We start from the raw sequence: 17,577 nt of genomic DNA, 5'->3' as shown, positions 1-17,577 counted from the left end.
TGGCTGTCGGGGTATGTGGTTTAATATTATTGGCATGTATTGCCTAATTGATATACTTAGTATATTTATTCATATTATTGGCATGTGTTGCCTAATTAGCATACTCAGTATATTTAGTATTATTATTGGCATGTATTGCCTAATTGTTATGCTCAGTAACTCATTAGTACATTGAGATGCGTTATTACTGTGTAGTCTTTACAGTCTGTGTTGTCAGTACCGTGCACCATGTATAATAGCTGTTTTCCCGGGTAGGGAAAGGAGACACTTAACCACCTAGTGTGAGTCTAAGTGATCACCGTCTATTCTGGTTGAGGTCATGTTATACATTGGATAGTTCCATTAGGATGTATACAGATATAGTACTCATCCGGATATAAATGATTAATTTATTTGATTCTCTGATTTGGGTCATAGTAGAGAGGACTTGCTCGTGGGGTTGACCCACCATTGTTGTTATTTCAGGATACGGTCAGTACCCGTTCCAAGGTTGAGTTAGCAGTGAGGGACCACCATCTGAACTCATCTACTCTTACGATCCAGTTCAGGGTAGAAGTTTTATGTATTACTTCAGTTTCAGTTTTTATTTACTTTTGACGTTGAACTCTCAGGTTTATATTTAGGGATCCTTGACATAGGATTTCCAAGTTGTAATGGAGTACTGTATTAAATAAAGGATGGATGGATGTTGTATTATTTAGTGTTCCTTTCCTGTCTAAATTCTTTTATTATCATCATTTTGTATTCCATGCTTGTATATTGCCAATTGTTTTTGATATCCCTCGTTTTTCGTGTATAAGTTTGATCAACTTATGCGTGGAAAATGTGGGGGTGTTAGATATACGCTCGTGCCCATATCGTGGTGCCATATCATATATATAAAGTCCGTCTAACCCAAGGTATGCCATTTTATTGTTTATTGAATTGACATAAGAATTTTAATCCAGTTTAGTCGTTCAACTTACTCAGTCGATCTGACTTAAACACAACCAACATTTAATCCAGGTAGTCATTCAATTTAATCAGTCGATCCGACTACACACAAACACAATTAATCCAGATAGTCTTTCAACTTAATCAGTCGATCTGACTAAACAAGGTTTAGGATTCAATATTTTACAATCCTTCCCTTAAATCCAATAGGTTAGGTTTATGCGTTTTGAGCTAAACCATCCCTAGTATGACACCGTCCCATACCAGTTCATACCATCTTCCACAACCATGTAATTGGCAGAATCTATTAATTCAGCAATTAAAATTCCACATATATATATATAATCGTTTAGCGATTTATAATCCAAAACCAATATCCAAGTATTTGCAATTAAATCCAAGCATTTAAACCATATAGTTGTAAGGAATGATTTCATAATTCAACAACTAACATCCAGACATGCATAGATCAAATCTAATATATCATTGACTCTATCATGCATTTAAAATCCATTCCATAATCATATTATAGTCCAATAAATTGTTAAAATTATTCTAAACAATTTAATTCCTTCCATCTGGTAACAGCGTACTAAGTTGCGTACTTGTACTCTGTTTTATTCCTTTCAACACAGGGCCGTACACTAATCCATAAGTCTAATTTATTAACTTAAAAACTTCTCCATGCATCTAAAACTTAATTTAGAATCATGTTTTAGCATCCTAAATTTTCAAATTAAAACTAGACAATTTATTACCTTCCGGCCGTCAACCGCATAGAAAGTTCACTAATTTTCTACTGTTTGTCCCATAGACTTAGAGGTCAATTTTAATCAATTTATGGTCTTAATGAAACCCAAAATAAACTATCTAATCCCTCTGTAAATTCCCAGAGGTTTCAAAACAATTCCAATGCTCCAACAGTAGCAGGTAATTCGTAAATAAATAAATAAATAAATAATCAAAAATGAAATTACAAGAGAGGCTGCTCAATTTTTGGAAAGAGCAGGCACTTTTAGAGCCTTGAGCCGGCTCCATTACTTCATGGAGCCGGCTCTTTACCTAGAAAAGATGAGGGAACCGGCTCCCTCATTCCATGGAGCCGGCTCTCTCCCCTTCTGAGAGCCGTCTCCAACCTTTGCAATTCCTGCGACTCTCTGCTTTGCTTCCGGTCACTTTCCACCTCTACCAGCCTTTCTGTTTGGCTTTAACACTGATTCTAAGAGTCTTCTTAACCCCCATTAACATCTCCATGGTTGGTTTAAAGTAAATAAAAACAAGCACAGTAAACCAAGTTACAACATAACTGATCATGCTTTAAGGAACAAAACTGGAACAGATAAGAACGAATGTATTTCAGACCAATTTCTTAGTCAACAGATAGTGCAAGTTTAGCATATAATAATCATGTAAGATCAATTTAAGACTCAATTAATTCCCTAGAGTCTAAAATTATAACCGGACTAACAAGCTTTTCCAAGAAAACTGAAAATAGAGATGTACAAATTTTGTAATAGATTTGATTACAACCTAAACAGATTATCAGTATCATACCATTAATATGTAAGTTTTTAATTTATAATTTATTTAACCCTAGAGACTATCTAGGTGCACAGAACACAAGCCAACGGGAAGGAGGAAGAAAAGAACTTACTTTTGATTTCAGTTATGAAATCCCGGCGTCGTGTCTACTGTTCCGGCAATACGAACCACTATAAAGCCTCCTCTGGTTCTAGTAAACCCACCACCACACCTCCTTTGTCCTTCCTTCTCCTAGGTCCGACCCTGAAGCCTCAGTCAGAAACCTCACAAACTTGCTCTGCTCTCTCAAAACCTTACTCTGTATCTCTCTGTGTTTTGCAGAACTAACACTTTGTTTTTCTCCCAACCCTAAACCAACGTGATCACTGTATTTATAGGCGTAAACACTAAACCCTAATCCTTGTTTAATTACAGCCCTATCGTATAACTCCAGTCGATCGGCCCATATAGTAGTCTCTGTTAAGATGCTCACGTAACTTCTTAGGGAACCCTAGTTAAGTAACGGATCATTTAATACTACAATTACTCAATTAATATAAAAACACAATTAATCAAATAATTTAAAACACGTAAAATAATTAATTCAAAAATCATCAGTTAATAAATAAATAAATAAAACAAATAATCAATTAAATAAACAAAATTAACAAATAAACAAGTAAAAATGCAATTTAAACAATACATTAAATACCAGGAATATCCTTTTAAATCTAGGGGTATTACAAGCCCGGCTAGCTACTGCATTGAACCTGAGATCAATAAGAATATACCACTGGAATATTTGGACGAACCATCTATATCTCAGGAGAGACAAATTGAAGTGCAACAAGCGATATTGAGTGTGGAATGGGCAGATCCTATCATCAGATATATCAAGGATGGGGTGCTACCAACAGACCGAGCAGAAGCTCAAAAGGTCAAGATGCGGGCAGCTAGGTATACGCTTATCAAAGGGGTGCTCAACAAGAGAAGCTTCTCTATGCCGTATTTACGATGCGTTTCTAGCGAGGAAGCTGACTACATTTTAAGGGAGATCCACCTAGGAGTTTGTGGAAACCATGCTGGGGGTAGGTCACTTGCTAACAAGGCCATCCGACTAGGATACTATTGGCCCACCATGCAAAAAGATGCACTTGACTTCGTTCAAAAGTGCAACAAGTGTCAACGATTTGCCAACATCCCGAGACAACCGTCAGAGGAGATGACTCCCATGTCAAGACCATACCTCTTTCCCCCTTAAAAGAATGAAGGGTCAGCTTCATCTTCTTCCCTCGATAAAAAGATGAGGGGTTAACTACTTCCCTTGTTAAAGGGTGAGCTGAGTGAAGCTCATATTAATCTACTTCCCCTGTTAAAGGGTTACCTGGGTGAAGCTCGTATTAATCTACTTCCCTTGTTAAAGGGTGAGATAAGTGAAGCTCATAGTAATCTACTTCCCTCGTAAAAAGATGAAGGGTTAACTACTTCCCTTGTTAAATGGTGGGCTGAGTGAAGCTCATAGTAATCTACTTCCCTCGTAAAAAGATGAGGGGTTAACTACTTTCCTTGTTAAAGGGTGAGCTGAGTGAAGCTCATAATAATCTACTTCCCCTGTTAAAGGGTGACCTGGGTGAAGCTCGTATTAATCTACTTTCCCTGTTAAAGGGTGACCTGGGTGAAGCTCGTATTAATCTACTTCCCTTGTTAAAGGGTGAGATGAGTGAAACTCATAGTAATCTACTTCCCTCGTTAAAAGGTGAGCTGGGTGAAGCTCATAGTAATCTACTTCCCCTGTTAAAGGGTGAGCTGAGTGAAGCTCGTATTCATCTACTTACCTTATTACGAGTTACGTGAAACTCGTCTTAATCTACTTTCCTTATTAAAGGGACGAGTCGACTAAAGATGTCAATAAAATCAAGTATAAAATAACGGTAGCATGCTAGCAGGGCAGCTTGCCAAATAATTGGAGCATGCCAATAGGGCAGCTTGCCAAATAAAGGCAGCATGCCAGCAGAGCAGCTTGCCAAATAACGGCAGTATGCCAGTAGGACAACTTACCAAATAAAAGCAGTATGCCAGCAGGGCAGCTTGCCAAATAAAGGCAGCATGCCAGCAGAGCAGCTTGCCAAATAAAGGCAGCATGCCAGTAGGACAACTTACCAAATAAAAGCAGTATGCCAGCAGGGCAGCTTGCCAAATAAAGGCAGCATGCCAGCAGAGCAGCTTGCCAAATAAAGGCAGCATGCCAGTAGGACAGCTTACCAAATAAAGGCAGTATGCCAGCAGGGCAACTTGCCAAATAAAGGCAGCATGCCAGCAGAGCAGCTTGCCAAATAACGGCAGCATGCCAGTAGGACAGCTTACCAAATAAAGGCAGCATGCCAGCAGGGCAGCTTGCCAAATAACGGCAGCATGCTAGCATAACAGCTTGCCAAATAAAGGCAGCATGCCAGCAGGGCAGCTTGCCAAATAAAAGCAGCATGCCTGCCAGGGCAACTTGACAAATAACGGCAGCATGCCAGCAGGACAGCTTGCCACGGCAGCATGGCATGGCAGCTTGCCACATAACGGTAGACTACCAGCATGGCAGCTTGCCATATATACGAGCTGTCAATGTGGCACTACGACAAATATACAAGCTTGCCAATATACGACAAATATACGAGCTTGCCACATATACGAGCTGCCAATGTGATACTATGACCCCTGACTGTATTCGCGAAATGACAATATAAGTCAGGCTAATGGACAAGGCTCTGCAATTCTAACTATATATTATTGTGTGATATTTTGAAATTAACGTTCTGGTGGTTTGACAAGCAATCCTCCGAAACGGGGGGCAACTGATGGATGTATAATTTAAATATCCATAATTAAGTGAAAATTACTAAATTAACGCACTATTGAAATAGGCTCTGCAGATTATGATAAGGATTACAGATTGAGATAGGCTTTACAGATTACGATAAGGATTAAAGATTGTGATAAGGATTAAAGATTACGATGAGGATTAAGTCTACAGATTACAATAAGGTAATTCTACGTGACATCTTAACCTAAGCCCTATAAAAAAGGCGGGGGAATCAATGTTTTGAGGTACGCAATAAACCCTAACTCAATTTCTCGATTTCCCCAGGAAGATTATCATTCACATTGACTTGTTCGTCGGAGCCTACTCCACCGGTAACACACCGGTGTTCGTATGATCACTTTTTCTTCTCTTTATTCAGGAAGTCAGATCAGATCCAGGTTGCACAGAATCCATCATCAACAGATACTAACAAAACTGAAGAAAAAAGTAACAGTTAGAATGCAACAGCAAGAAGAGCCATTAGAAATTTGAACTTCTTCATGTGACCCTTAGAATCTAAAATATCATAATACAACCTTAGGTAATAAACTCAACCAAAAGAATTCAGATATTTAGAATCAATTTTCCAAAGAGACAAAGGATTCCATACTAAACAAAATGGGATTTCCAATTTTGTAATTTAAAAAGTGGTGTAAAAAAAAAAAAAAAGTCTTTTTGACAACATAGAACTGAACACTAAGTATAAGTTTCATTCTCGATAATAACAAGAGGACCACAACTACAACTCCCAGTTCAACCAATCAAATGATAATTTTGATCCATTCTTACAATTTGTTGGAGAAGAATTTTAATTTTCGTCCCATTAACCTTCTCAAATTTGTAACATTCTTACTGAAGTGCCACAAAATCCAGTAACCCCCAACCTCCTAGAAAACAAAGGGTTAGTCGGCCTCCCAATTGGTCCACGGTTGAAGATGAAGCTTTATGTTATGCGTGGATGATCATTAGCTCTAATGCGGTCATCGGTTCAGACCAACAAAAGACAGCGTTATGGAACTGAATTCATGAAAGTTTTGAGCAACACATAGTGGTGCTGGTACACCTAAAAAAGTTAGTAACGCTTACTTGAATCGTTGGTCCTTCATGCAACAAATGATTACCAAATTTTCTGAATGTATGCCCAGGTCAAAAGAAATCACCCCAGTGGGCAAGACAAAGAGTACAAGGTAAGTTATTTACTATATTACATTTAAGTGGTAAATATTTTAAAGATTTGTCTTCTAATAATTATTGATTTTTTATTTTTTTTAGTTGATAGCAGCTAAAGATTTGTTCGCTCGTCAAAATAGCACCAAATTTAAGTTTGACAGTTGTTGAAACATTTTGAAGAACAACAATATATGGTATTTACATTGTCAAAACGAATCGGCATCCAATTACAAAAAAAAAAAAAAAAAAAAAAAAAACAACAAACCGAAGAAGATGGGTAGAATCCACATTGATGATAGTGAGCCTATTGGTTACTCAAACCCTATACTTCATCAAGTAATGCATCAACGACACCAAGTTCGGTTGAAGGATCGGCGCACATAGGCGAAAATGATCCGATAAATGTTGAAGAATGTCAGCGACCACAATGACGAAAAGAGGCGAAGTAGAGGCGAAATAAGGATAAATGTTTTAGCCAATTTTAGAATGAATTCATTAGTAAATTCGATGACGCAACAACCTTTATCAATTTAAATCTGAAAGTCTTGAAGCTGCCCAAATGGCACGAGAGGTATACAAAGCAGATAAAGAAAATACCAAGCTTCAAATTAAACTAAGAGTGATTCAAAACAAACAAAAGGCTGAAGAGATGTCAATCATACAAATAGATCCAGAATCAATGCCAACACAAGCCAGAAAACATGGCTAATTGAATGCCAAAATGAGATATTAAAATCTATACGTTCACGCAGTAACTCAAGCTTTCCATATGTATTGTAACGATTGTTGTGTTTTTCTAGTTGATTTTAATAATGGCATTGTATTATTATTATTTTTAAAAAAAATTCATACTGCATTGTATTGTTTTAAGTTTTATAATTCATAATAAATATTGTATTGTTTAAATTTTTTGTTTAAATTTTTTTTATTTTATTAAAAATTAGATATTTTAAAAATTAACGTTAATGACATGACTAATTTGGAGAGGCAATTTTTAGAGACTTCGGGCCTGTTTGATTTCCTAATTTGGCATTGAATGCAAAACATGGTAAGTTATTTTTAAAAATAAGTTTGTTTGATAAAATTTTAGGACACCACTTAACATGGTAAGTAACGCTTAAAAGAGGCCAAAATTTTAAGCGTGGGGAAGGTTACTTATCGCTTATCGTAGAACGTAAGTGGTTATGTTTAAAAAATAATTTTTTAATGACTACTCTACCCTCATATAATTGTGTTATCTCTTTTAGGGTTTCTCTCTACAATTTTTCTAATGAAAATGAATTACGTGTAACAAATCCCAAAAAAAAAAAAAAAACATAATTCTACCTAATATATTTTAATTTTTAAACACGTATATAGCCTTTTGATTACCATTTACATTGATTCACTTTGGAAAACAATTATTTATGTAACATAATTCTATTCAATTTCACGAACTTTCTTTAATATTTTTAACACTATTTTTATACTCACACCATTTTTATACCCTACAAAAATATTATGTAATTATTTATATAATAGAATTTTATTATCAGAGAAGAATTGTCTTTCACATACTTTATTAACACTCTTTTCAATACTTTACCATGTAATCGAAAACCCATATATTTTAAAATTTACGTTCTTTAATCTTTTGTAACATTCTTTTTTATATCCAAAACTTATATACTTTATATTTTTATTAAGTATTTACTTTATATACAAAACCTATACACCTTATATACAAAACCTATAATAGAATTAATTTTTTATTTTTATTTTTATTTTTTGTTAATTGTGGGTGTCCGAGCCAGCTTGGGCGCACATCGACTAATCCCACGAGGCCCTGAAAATATTTAATAGAATTGTGTTCCTAGATAAGAATTCTTTTTCACTTTACTTAATTTTTGTAACACATTTTTTAATACCATCAATATTATGTAATTCAAAACACATATATTTTAAATTTTACTTTCTTTAATTTCTGTAACACCATACATACATAAATATTATATAATCCAAAACCAATAGATTTAAAATTTATATCAAATATTTATATAATAGAATTTTATTCCTAAATAATTCTTTTTCAAATATTTTCCTTAATCTTTGTAACACCCTTTTCAATACCCTACCTAAATATTATTCAATCCAAAACTCACATATTTTAAATATTATGTAATACAAAATCCATATATTTATTTATTTCATTGAGTAAATGTGTTTGTTTTATTAATATTTTTGTGTTATAAATATAAAACTGTTATGAGTATCAGATATTAAGGGCAAAAATGTAATATGTATAACTTTCAGACTTCAACTTTTGTATATAACAAATAATCTTAATAAATTCAGTACTTAAAATTAAAATGTAATCAAACAAGTTTTTAAATTAATATATTCAGTATTTAAAATTTCAGCGCTTAAAATTCAGTACTTAAAATTTCTAATGCTTAATTTTTAATTTTATCAAACAACACCTTCTTGGAGTTGCCATTAAAAAGATTCAAATTTAGTATAATGTACTTTCTTATAACTTGAAAATTTGGATTTTATTATACTCGTATTATTTTGGAATTTTGTTTAAGAATTTGTTAAGTCAAAAAGCTTTAAAGATAGTTCTAGAAGGGAAAACCAACGGGCCAAGTCTGCCTTTATGACCATCGTCCTACGAGTCACCATATTGGCCCCAGGGTTCTCAGTCTTTGCCACGTTGTATTCCAGTGGGTCCCAGACGATATTTGGGAAAACATCACACTACAAAAACCGACTACACAATCCCCTCTCTCCCTCGCCGCTCACGCGCTTGACCACTCTCTCTGGACGAACCATGGATCAACAACAGTTCTAATCTCTCTCTAAAGTTCATTTGTTTCTCTCTGTAGAAAATTTTCAAAGGTTTGTCTAGATTTTTGAACGACTCTCTCTTTCTTTGGATTGGATCGTGATGGTTGGGGAGTGGATTGACGGAGGTGATCTATGGATGGACAAGGCTCGGTCACTGCAACTTCGGTTCAGGGACCGTTTCAGAGTCGCCGTCGATCGGCACCGTCGCCGTCAGAGGCTCACCGACGGTTACTTCTCGTCGACGATGCAACGATGGATGCAACGCTTCAGAAAATTTCGCACAGATTCCTTGCCTTCTTCCTCGGTTTTCTATCGCAAAAGAGGTGAGTTTCTTGTCTTCTCCAATCTCTACACTCTCATAGTTATATATACATACACGGTATAATTTATTTTATAAAATCTAGTTTATATTATGCTTGATGAGTGAATTATGTCTCTCTCACACACTGTATTTGATTCTTGTGCTGGTGCATATTGCTAGTTAGGTTTTGTTTTGTTCTCTTGTTCGCTGATCTATCCTATGCCTGATCAGTGTTAATGTGCCTCTCTCTCATGTATTATGATGTATTATGTGTGCATTGTGTTTCGCCTGAAACAAATTACAGAGTATTTTTAGTTATAATTGCTGGTGAGGAAGTAACAATGAACTTGTGTCGCTAATGTCAAACAATAGGGAAAAGGATTCTTGTTTTTTTAGAGTTAGTATAGGCAATGATACTTGTGTATTGATCATATTTTAATTAATGTATTTATTTCTCTTAACAAGCAAATTAATAGTTTCTCGTTTCTCAAATAATAAGCCTATTTCATGCCTATCATTATACTTTATGGTTTACTTAAAACCATAATATAAATGTCAAAGTGTGAGGAAAATCTAATTTATGAACGCAATTTTAAAAATGCTCTAATTGATTTATAGTCAAATGTCGACTACATAATAGTTATCAGTTAAAAGCTCTAGTCTTTAATTACTTTTGAGGAACCAAGTTGATTCTTTGTGAATTATTAAAAAAAAAAAAAAAAAAAAAGAAAAAGAAAAAGAAAAAGAAAAAGAAAAAGTACCCAGTTTTCTTTTGTTAGCATCTACCAAATCTTTTCGAGTGAGCAAACTGGGATTGCATCGCTGCACTCATTTACTCTTTTTTTCCCTCCCCTCAGCCCTACAGTTTGATGCCTATAAATGATCAGAATCGTGGTTTGGGATGAATGGATTATAGTTTAGATTACTGATCTTAAGGTCAGATCATACCATTCTATATTGGATCATAAAAAATTGTATGTATTATGCAGAGCATGTGAAGCATACATATAAAGACTCGAATTATATAGGAGAATGCTTGAAGACTTTTAAGCCATCAAAGTGCTAAAAGCTGTAAGATTTTTGTTGTTTAAGGCTGTTCTGGCCAAAGCACTTCATGCCAGACACAAAATTGAACAGTTGCTCTCTCTTATAGTCTTTTATATCATCTTTTGATCTGTTAATGCAAAATTTGAGTTGTTTTAATCATTTTGGCTGGAACCAGTGGTTTTTACTGTAGATGAGATGTTTGGACTGTACACATACTATTCAGTAAGAAATCATTTCATTTGGGACACTAAGATAACAAAATGCATGTAGAAGACTTAACCAATTGTCTCCCTGCTGCAATTTCTCTCAATCTGTTCTAAGTAGAGATCCAAACTCAATTTCTTTCTCACACTTCCCTTTTATTTGTTTCTCTGAGTTCTTAAGTTTGGGGTCACTTCTAGATCACTTTTGGGTTGTCAGATTCATGACAGTGCAAATTTGATATGAAGTTTCCTGAAAACAGAAAAAGGGGGAGATGTGAAAATGAAATGACATAATCACTCTAATGCATATAAAATTGCAAACATTGAGTGCTGCTTTTGTAAAATTAGAATAAAGAATAGGTGTAGACCACCTCCTTTCTACTTGTATCAACATTATGCATGCACCCTCTTGTTTACATGTATTTGTTTGTGTGTCTGTTTATTGTTTACACAAACACACACATATGAAGAAATCTCAAAGTTTCATTACACTATCCCAAGCAGAATACAACAAAGGGGGTAGACGGTAGACCACCTCCACTCCTTTCCCCAAGACACCCCATCCCACAAACAAAAAGGTAATAACAATAAAGAGAGAAGTAAAAAAGAAAAGAAAAACCCCAAGAACCAAGAGATGGGGGAGGGGAGTTGAGAAGCACTAAAAATATTAATAAAATGACAAGCATTGTTTCCAAAAAAAAAAAAACTGCTTTATGTGTTGGAAAGGGTAGGCATGCAAGTTCAGAATTTTGGAAAGGTCTGGCTTTGATATTTGTACCTGTCTACTTCAGTGTCATACTTGTTTCTTGTCATTCCAATTCATAACTGGTATAAAAAATGGGGTAGCTGGAAGCTTAGGCCTCATGCTTCAAAGTCCCTACCGTGTTGCTTTCAGCCTCCATTATTTAGATTTTGTTAATAAAATATATTGGCCAATTTCCTGGGAAATCGTTGTTTCAAAAAGGCATTTAGGTTAAGTGTTGTAAGCTTAACTGATTTTGGATTGCAAACATAAATGCAGTTAGTATGGAAATCGATGGAGAAGAAGATTCCATTCTCACTCGCATGCTTCAGGTTGTGGCCGTTCCTGTTCTTGGAAACGTTTGTCATGTTTTCATGAATGGCCTTAATCATGTCCAGGTAATTTGAAGTCACATGACTTTGAAATTTTGAAAGTGCTACTGATGGGTTGTTTAGCTCTGGAGGAACTAACTTGGATAGAATTACAGATATACGGTGCAGAAAAACTACATCAGGCATTGCTGCACAGACCGAAGAATAAGCCTCTCATTACGGTATGCATCAGACATAACGTTGTACGGATTCAAATTAATACATTCATTTTGCTCATCCTTGAAGCTACATTACTGTTTTGAACTTGACCTTACTTCCTAGTTTTAAACCATAGCACATGTTGATGATGAAACTGTTTACACTGATTTGTAGGTGAGCAACCATGTTGCTTCTTTGGATGATCCACTAGTTATTGCTTCACTGCTTCCAAAAAGTGCTCTATTTAATCCTCATAGCTTGAGATGGACACTTTGTGCTACTGATCGATGTTTCCGTAATCCAGCAACATCTGCTTTCTTTAGATTTGTCAAAGTTTTACCTGTTTCTCGTGGTGATGGGATTTATCAGAAGGTACTTTCAACTTTGTTATAGCATGTCGTGTAGCGTGTCAAGTTACCTTGTGGTTGTTGAATATTGTTAGGACAAATGTTCAGTAAGACCTCCCGGAAAACTTTTTAATGCTTTATCCTTTTTTCAGAATTTAAGGGTTGTTATACCCTTTTGTGATGCATATAGCTTTTACTATTTTTTTTTTTTTAATGAGATCTTTCTACTTGGAGCTGATATAGCTGCTTTTTTGGAGTCTTCATAACTTTTTTCTTTTCTTTAGTTACACAACTATAATAAGTGAAAACCGTTGTTATGTTTTTTTATGAGATATTTCTACTTGGAGCTGATATAGCTGCTTTTTTGGAGTCTTTGTAACCTTTTTCTTTTCTTTAATTACATGTGTTGTGGATAGCTAGAATGAAACTGTTGATTTGTACGATTGAAATATTGTCTTCATTCTTTGGTTTCTCTTTGTTTTCATACTGTTAGATGGGGGATTTACGTTTTATATACTTGTTTTAGTTGTTTATCTAATATTTGCTTTCTGATAGTTGTTGCCATTTTTTTTATGCAGATCCACGTGTCTTCCATAATTATATGACATTTATATTGACACTCTTTCCTTTTCCTTTTGCCTTTTCTTCTTTATATCAAATGGAACTTCCCTTGAAATGGAAGTTTGATCCATAGATTCCTTCTCTCTTTTTATTGTTTACTATTGATCAATATTTGTTGGAACTTTACAATTTTTAGTTTGATGCATTACTAGTTTTACTTCTTGAAAAACTATTCAATTTATAATGTATACTAAATTTGCTCATAGTTGGTTGCTTTAGGTGTATTGTTACTGTTAAGAGTATGAAAGCGATATTACATTGATGATTGATGGCAGCAGTTTTAATTATTTTTTTGTTTATTTCAGCCTAAATGTGTTAAATTGTTTTCTAGTTTTATGATATGTTTTTGCGTGCTTAGTCCCTTATAGATAAGTCTCACGATTTGTATCTCGCCAATTATCCGATGTAAAGGTTGTGCTGCTAGTACATGGTTCTCACATGCAGGCTCCATGATCAGGGGAAAAAAAGAAGAGGAAGTGCAGACTCCCAAGCCGGGAAATTCTGTTATTGCACATATTATTTATTTTTATTTTTAATATTTTTCTGGCATTCTCCATCTTCTTATGCATGGTTTTTAGTATTTTTGTGGCATTCTCCATCTCATGCATGTTCTTAATGACATTTTATGTGGTACTTTCTGCTCATAATACTTTTTTTAGCATGCATCAGGGGATGGACGTGGCTATCTCAAAATTGAATCGTGGTGGATGGGTTCACATATTCCCAGAAGGTAGTCGTTCTCGAGATGGTGGAAGAACCGTGGGGTCTGCGAAGAGAGGAGTTGGAAGGTTAGAATTTTTGAATGACATAGTAATGTTGTCAATGTCATGTGGTTTATTTACTTGTTTACTAAGCATTAGTTGATTAGGTAATTGCTCGATTTATACTTGTATTCGAAAAGGTAACTGCATGATCTTTATTGTACTAGAATGCAAAATTGAGAGTAGAGGAGTACATTTAGATCTTTGAGAGATGGGATATCTTATATGTGGTAGTCTATCTTGCTTCACAGGTCTTGGCTAGTGCATCTCAAGCACTTTTTCTTGCCTTCTTTGAACGGAAGAAAAACAAACAAAATGCAGTAAGCTGAGACATTATAATGAACATCAGTTTTTGAAAAGAAAAATAAATTTTACCTTGGAAAATTACTTGATGCATCTTAAACAGTACATGTTTTTATTTATTTATTTGATTAGTATGTTGAACAGTATATGCTCTTGGCCCTTGGTTTTGAAGCTAAATCAGGTTGTGGGGTTTTGGAGAAGAGTTAATATATTATTTGAAACATTTCTTCTCTGGATATATATAAGAGGTCGGCCTCAGGAATTTAAGGTTTTTTAACCAGGCTCTGCTAGTAAAAGTGACTTTGGAGGTATGTGGAAGAAATAAATAAATTATGAGGAAGGTGATGGTTGGTGGAGGGGAAGCGGGTACTTTGCTTTTAATAGGTCATGAACAGGTCAGCTATTGAGGTTTGAATAGCTTGCTTAAGGGGGTGCAGAGAAGCATATATATGCTTGGTGGGCACAGTGACACTTGTATGCTTTTGGTGGTATATCTGGAAGGAGAGGAACAGGTTATCTTCTGAAGAAGTGGAGTTGCTTTTTGGGGGGATTTAAGCGTATTTTTTGAGCCGCAACCTCAGAATATGGATACATACACCGGAAAAAAGAAAGAGGGGGATGGGGGTAGGAAGGGTAATGGATTAATAAATTCTGCTTGAGACAAAGCGTGTGTTAAAGAAAGAGGGGGATGGGGGTAGGAAGGGTAATGGATTAATAAATTCTGCTTGAGACAAAACGTGTGTTAAATTATTCCCCAACTCCCACCCCACTGAACGAAAAATATTTGTAGCTCCTCCCCTACCTCACATATGTCAGGAGGGGATATACTTTTCTTGCTGGAATATAGTTTACTTCTGCTTGGGTCTCCTTTTCATCATATTATCTTTTTAGCTATTATTTATTTATTTATACTTATAAAAAGAATCATTTATTTTTGGACTTCTGAAACATGATTCAGTTGCTTATACCTTTTATCCTCTGCAGGTTGGTCTTGGATGCAGATAATATCCCCATGGTTGTCCCATTTGTGCATACAGGGATGCAAGAGATCATGCCTATTGGAGCCACGTTTCCCCGGATTGGCAAGACAGTGCGTATTTTTATCTTACTTTTTCTAGCTTTTTGTCAAATAGATGATTTTTATATAACATTTTTTTTTGGTCGACAGTGGTGGTCTTGGGCCTTTAGAGTACACCCCATAGTCCACAATCGGGCTATCTAATAGAGATTTCAACTCAACTCACTCTCCATCCTCAGCACCCCTTCCCCCCTACTACAAAAGGAAAAAAGAAAAATAATTCCCTCTCCACTCAGTATTATATGAAAGGAGGAAATATCCTTAATAGTAATAACAACAATAATAAATAATTTTAGGAAACGAATACTTATTTAATTTGCAGCAATTCAGAGAATTGTCCACCAATAGAGTTGTTGCATCAGGTGATTTGGGCATATAATCATCCATTTGCCATTTTTCCTATTTTGTCAAATAGAGCCGTGCATGAGAAACACTGGGACGAATTCATTGTAGGAGATCTATCTGGTACTATGTACATGCTTGTGTGGTTCATTCAATGTAGATCTTTGAATGTGGATTACTAAAGATTGTCCATTGATATACCTGATGACTTACATTTTTAGTGGCTAATAACATAATTAAAAAGGATTTGATATACAATAACGTCTTTAGATGGAGCTGACTGGTCGGGTTTGAGCTTTGTTGATTTAAGTTGCTTGCTAGCCACAGCCATAGTAAATGAGTCTATTGTGCAGTGGGTTGCAATAGTCTGTTTCTTAGGAAATTCAATTCATTAAAATAGCCTTATCTAAATGTATCAACTATCAAGAAGAAGAAGAGGCCCATTGGTAATCATTTTCACTTTTAAGTCGAGAGCTGTAGAATGAGAAATATTTGACATGGTTAATAATTTGACAAGCATTTATTTTATAAGTTGGTCTTACCTTCCTAATTAAGAGACAAGCTGTGTTATTATTTGGTTTGCTTTGTTTATGAGTAGAACATAGTTTTTTTAAAAAACTATTGTGGTCTAATGTCTTTCATACGCTTGAAATATGTAGGTGACGGTGCTTATTGGTGATCCTATACATTTTGATGATTTACTAAATATGGAAGAGGATGGAAGAATATCAAGAGGGAACTTATATGATGCTGTAACTTCAAGAATTGGCCAGCGACTACGGCAATTAAAACACCAAGTAGACAGATTGGCCCTTGAACAATCACAAGATTCCACAGAAACCGAGTCGGAGTATCTTTATCCTGAAGATGATTCCACATCACCGGGACATGATTTCCAGGCGGAACAAAAGATGAACAAGATTCATCAGAAACAGTCCGATTCAATGGGTTTCTCATATGAAAGTGGAATGGTGTCAAGAATCCGAGGCTATATGGACCCGAGTGAACTCATGGGATTTGCTGCCCGAGGCTTGTTTATGAGTCAGAGGACAAATGAGAATATAATTGGTGATCAAGGGGTTGGACCCTTGAGGGCATTGAATAACTTCTGGAAATTAGTATATGACAATAGTAGAATTCCTGTCCCAATGGTGACTGTGTAATTAGAGATTTTGGTTTCTGTATTCATATGGATGAAGAAGATAGTAGTAGTTACAGCAGTTTTGACCCGGTTTATTCGTAGGTTCTGTGATGGGTTTGGAAACCTTAGCTTGGGCTTGCTCGGGTTGTTTGTGAGTGGGCATGGTTTGTCTCAGCCTAGTGAGCTCATAATTTTTCTTTGTTTACTTTCTTCGAACATTTGTTTTTTATTATGAAAGTGGCACATTGGAGTGTCTTGGACAAGCCAAATAAAAGCTAATGCTATGTTAGAGACGGATTAACCTTCTCATTTTTGGTTGAAATCTTGGAAGGAAAGGAAGAGAAGTTTTCTTATTCGTCAAAAAGATACGAGGGAAAGAGAGAATAATTACCTACATATATATAAATACTAATTTTTAACCTTTTCAATATATATATTTATTTATAATTTTTATATAATGGAGGTATATTGTCAAAAATATATATAAACTCATTTCTTTTTTTCTTTTATTTTTTATATTTTGGGGATGTACGAAGGAAGAAAGAGGGGTTGAGTGAGTTATCATTCTCTAGATATGAAACATCAAGGAAAAAAGGCAAGGTTGTTATAAAAGTTATAAAATTATAATTTTTTCTTATAATTAATACACCTCTTCTTCTCTCATAATAAACAAGTCTTACCAAACAAAAAGAGGCCAAAAAAAAAAAAAAACAGAAATAATGACACAATATCTTCACCAATGATATATCATTCATAACTTATTCTCTCTCTTTCATTTAATTTTCTTCATTTCTATCAAACGGAGTATGAAACCCTGACTCTTTTCTTTCAACCAAAGTGTCACGTTAATTTATCCATCC

General features: G+C 35.1%; 1 protein-coding gene across 1 annotated transcript; it reads left to right on the top strand.

The window, feature by feature from the left end:
* The first annotated feature begins 9,234 nt into the window (after positions 1 to 9,234).
* Positions 9,235 to 17,014, top strand: LOC132299663 (uncharacterized). The gene is made up of 7 exons (XM_059796417.1): positions 9,235 to 9,624; positions 11,874 to 11,992; positions 12,082 to 12,147; positions 12,299 to 12,496; positions 13,762 to 13,880; positions 15,141 to 15,246; positions 16,236 to 17,014. Exons 1-7 carry the CDS (start codon positions 9,402 to 9,404, stop codon positions 16,737 to 16,739), a joined length of 1,335 nt encoding a protein of 444 aa, XP_059652400.1. The 5' UTR covers positions 9,235 to 9,401; the 3' UTR covers positions 16,740 to 17,014.
* The last annotated feature ends 563 nt before the right edge of the window (positions 17,015 to 17,577 follow it).

Source organism: Cornus florida, unplaced genomic scaffold (genome assembly GCF_030987335.1).
Source record: "Cornus florida cultivar Cherokee Brave unplaced genomic scaffold, ASM3098733v1 CherokeeBrave_3.0.0_Hap2_Chr03, whole genome shotgun sequence".
NCBI lineage: Eukaryota > Viridiplantae > Streptophyta > Magnoliopsida > Cornales > Cornaceae > Cornus > Cornus florida.
The sequence above is the reverse complement of the archived record's forward strand: the minus strand, read 5'-3'. Positions and strand labels throughout refer to the sequence as shown.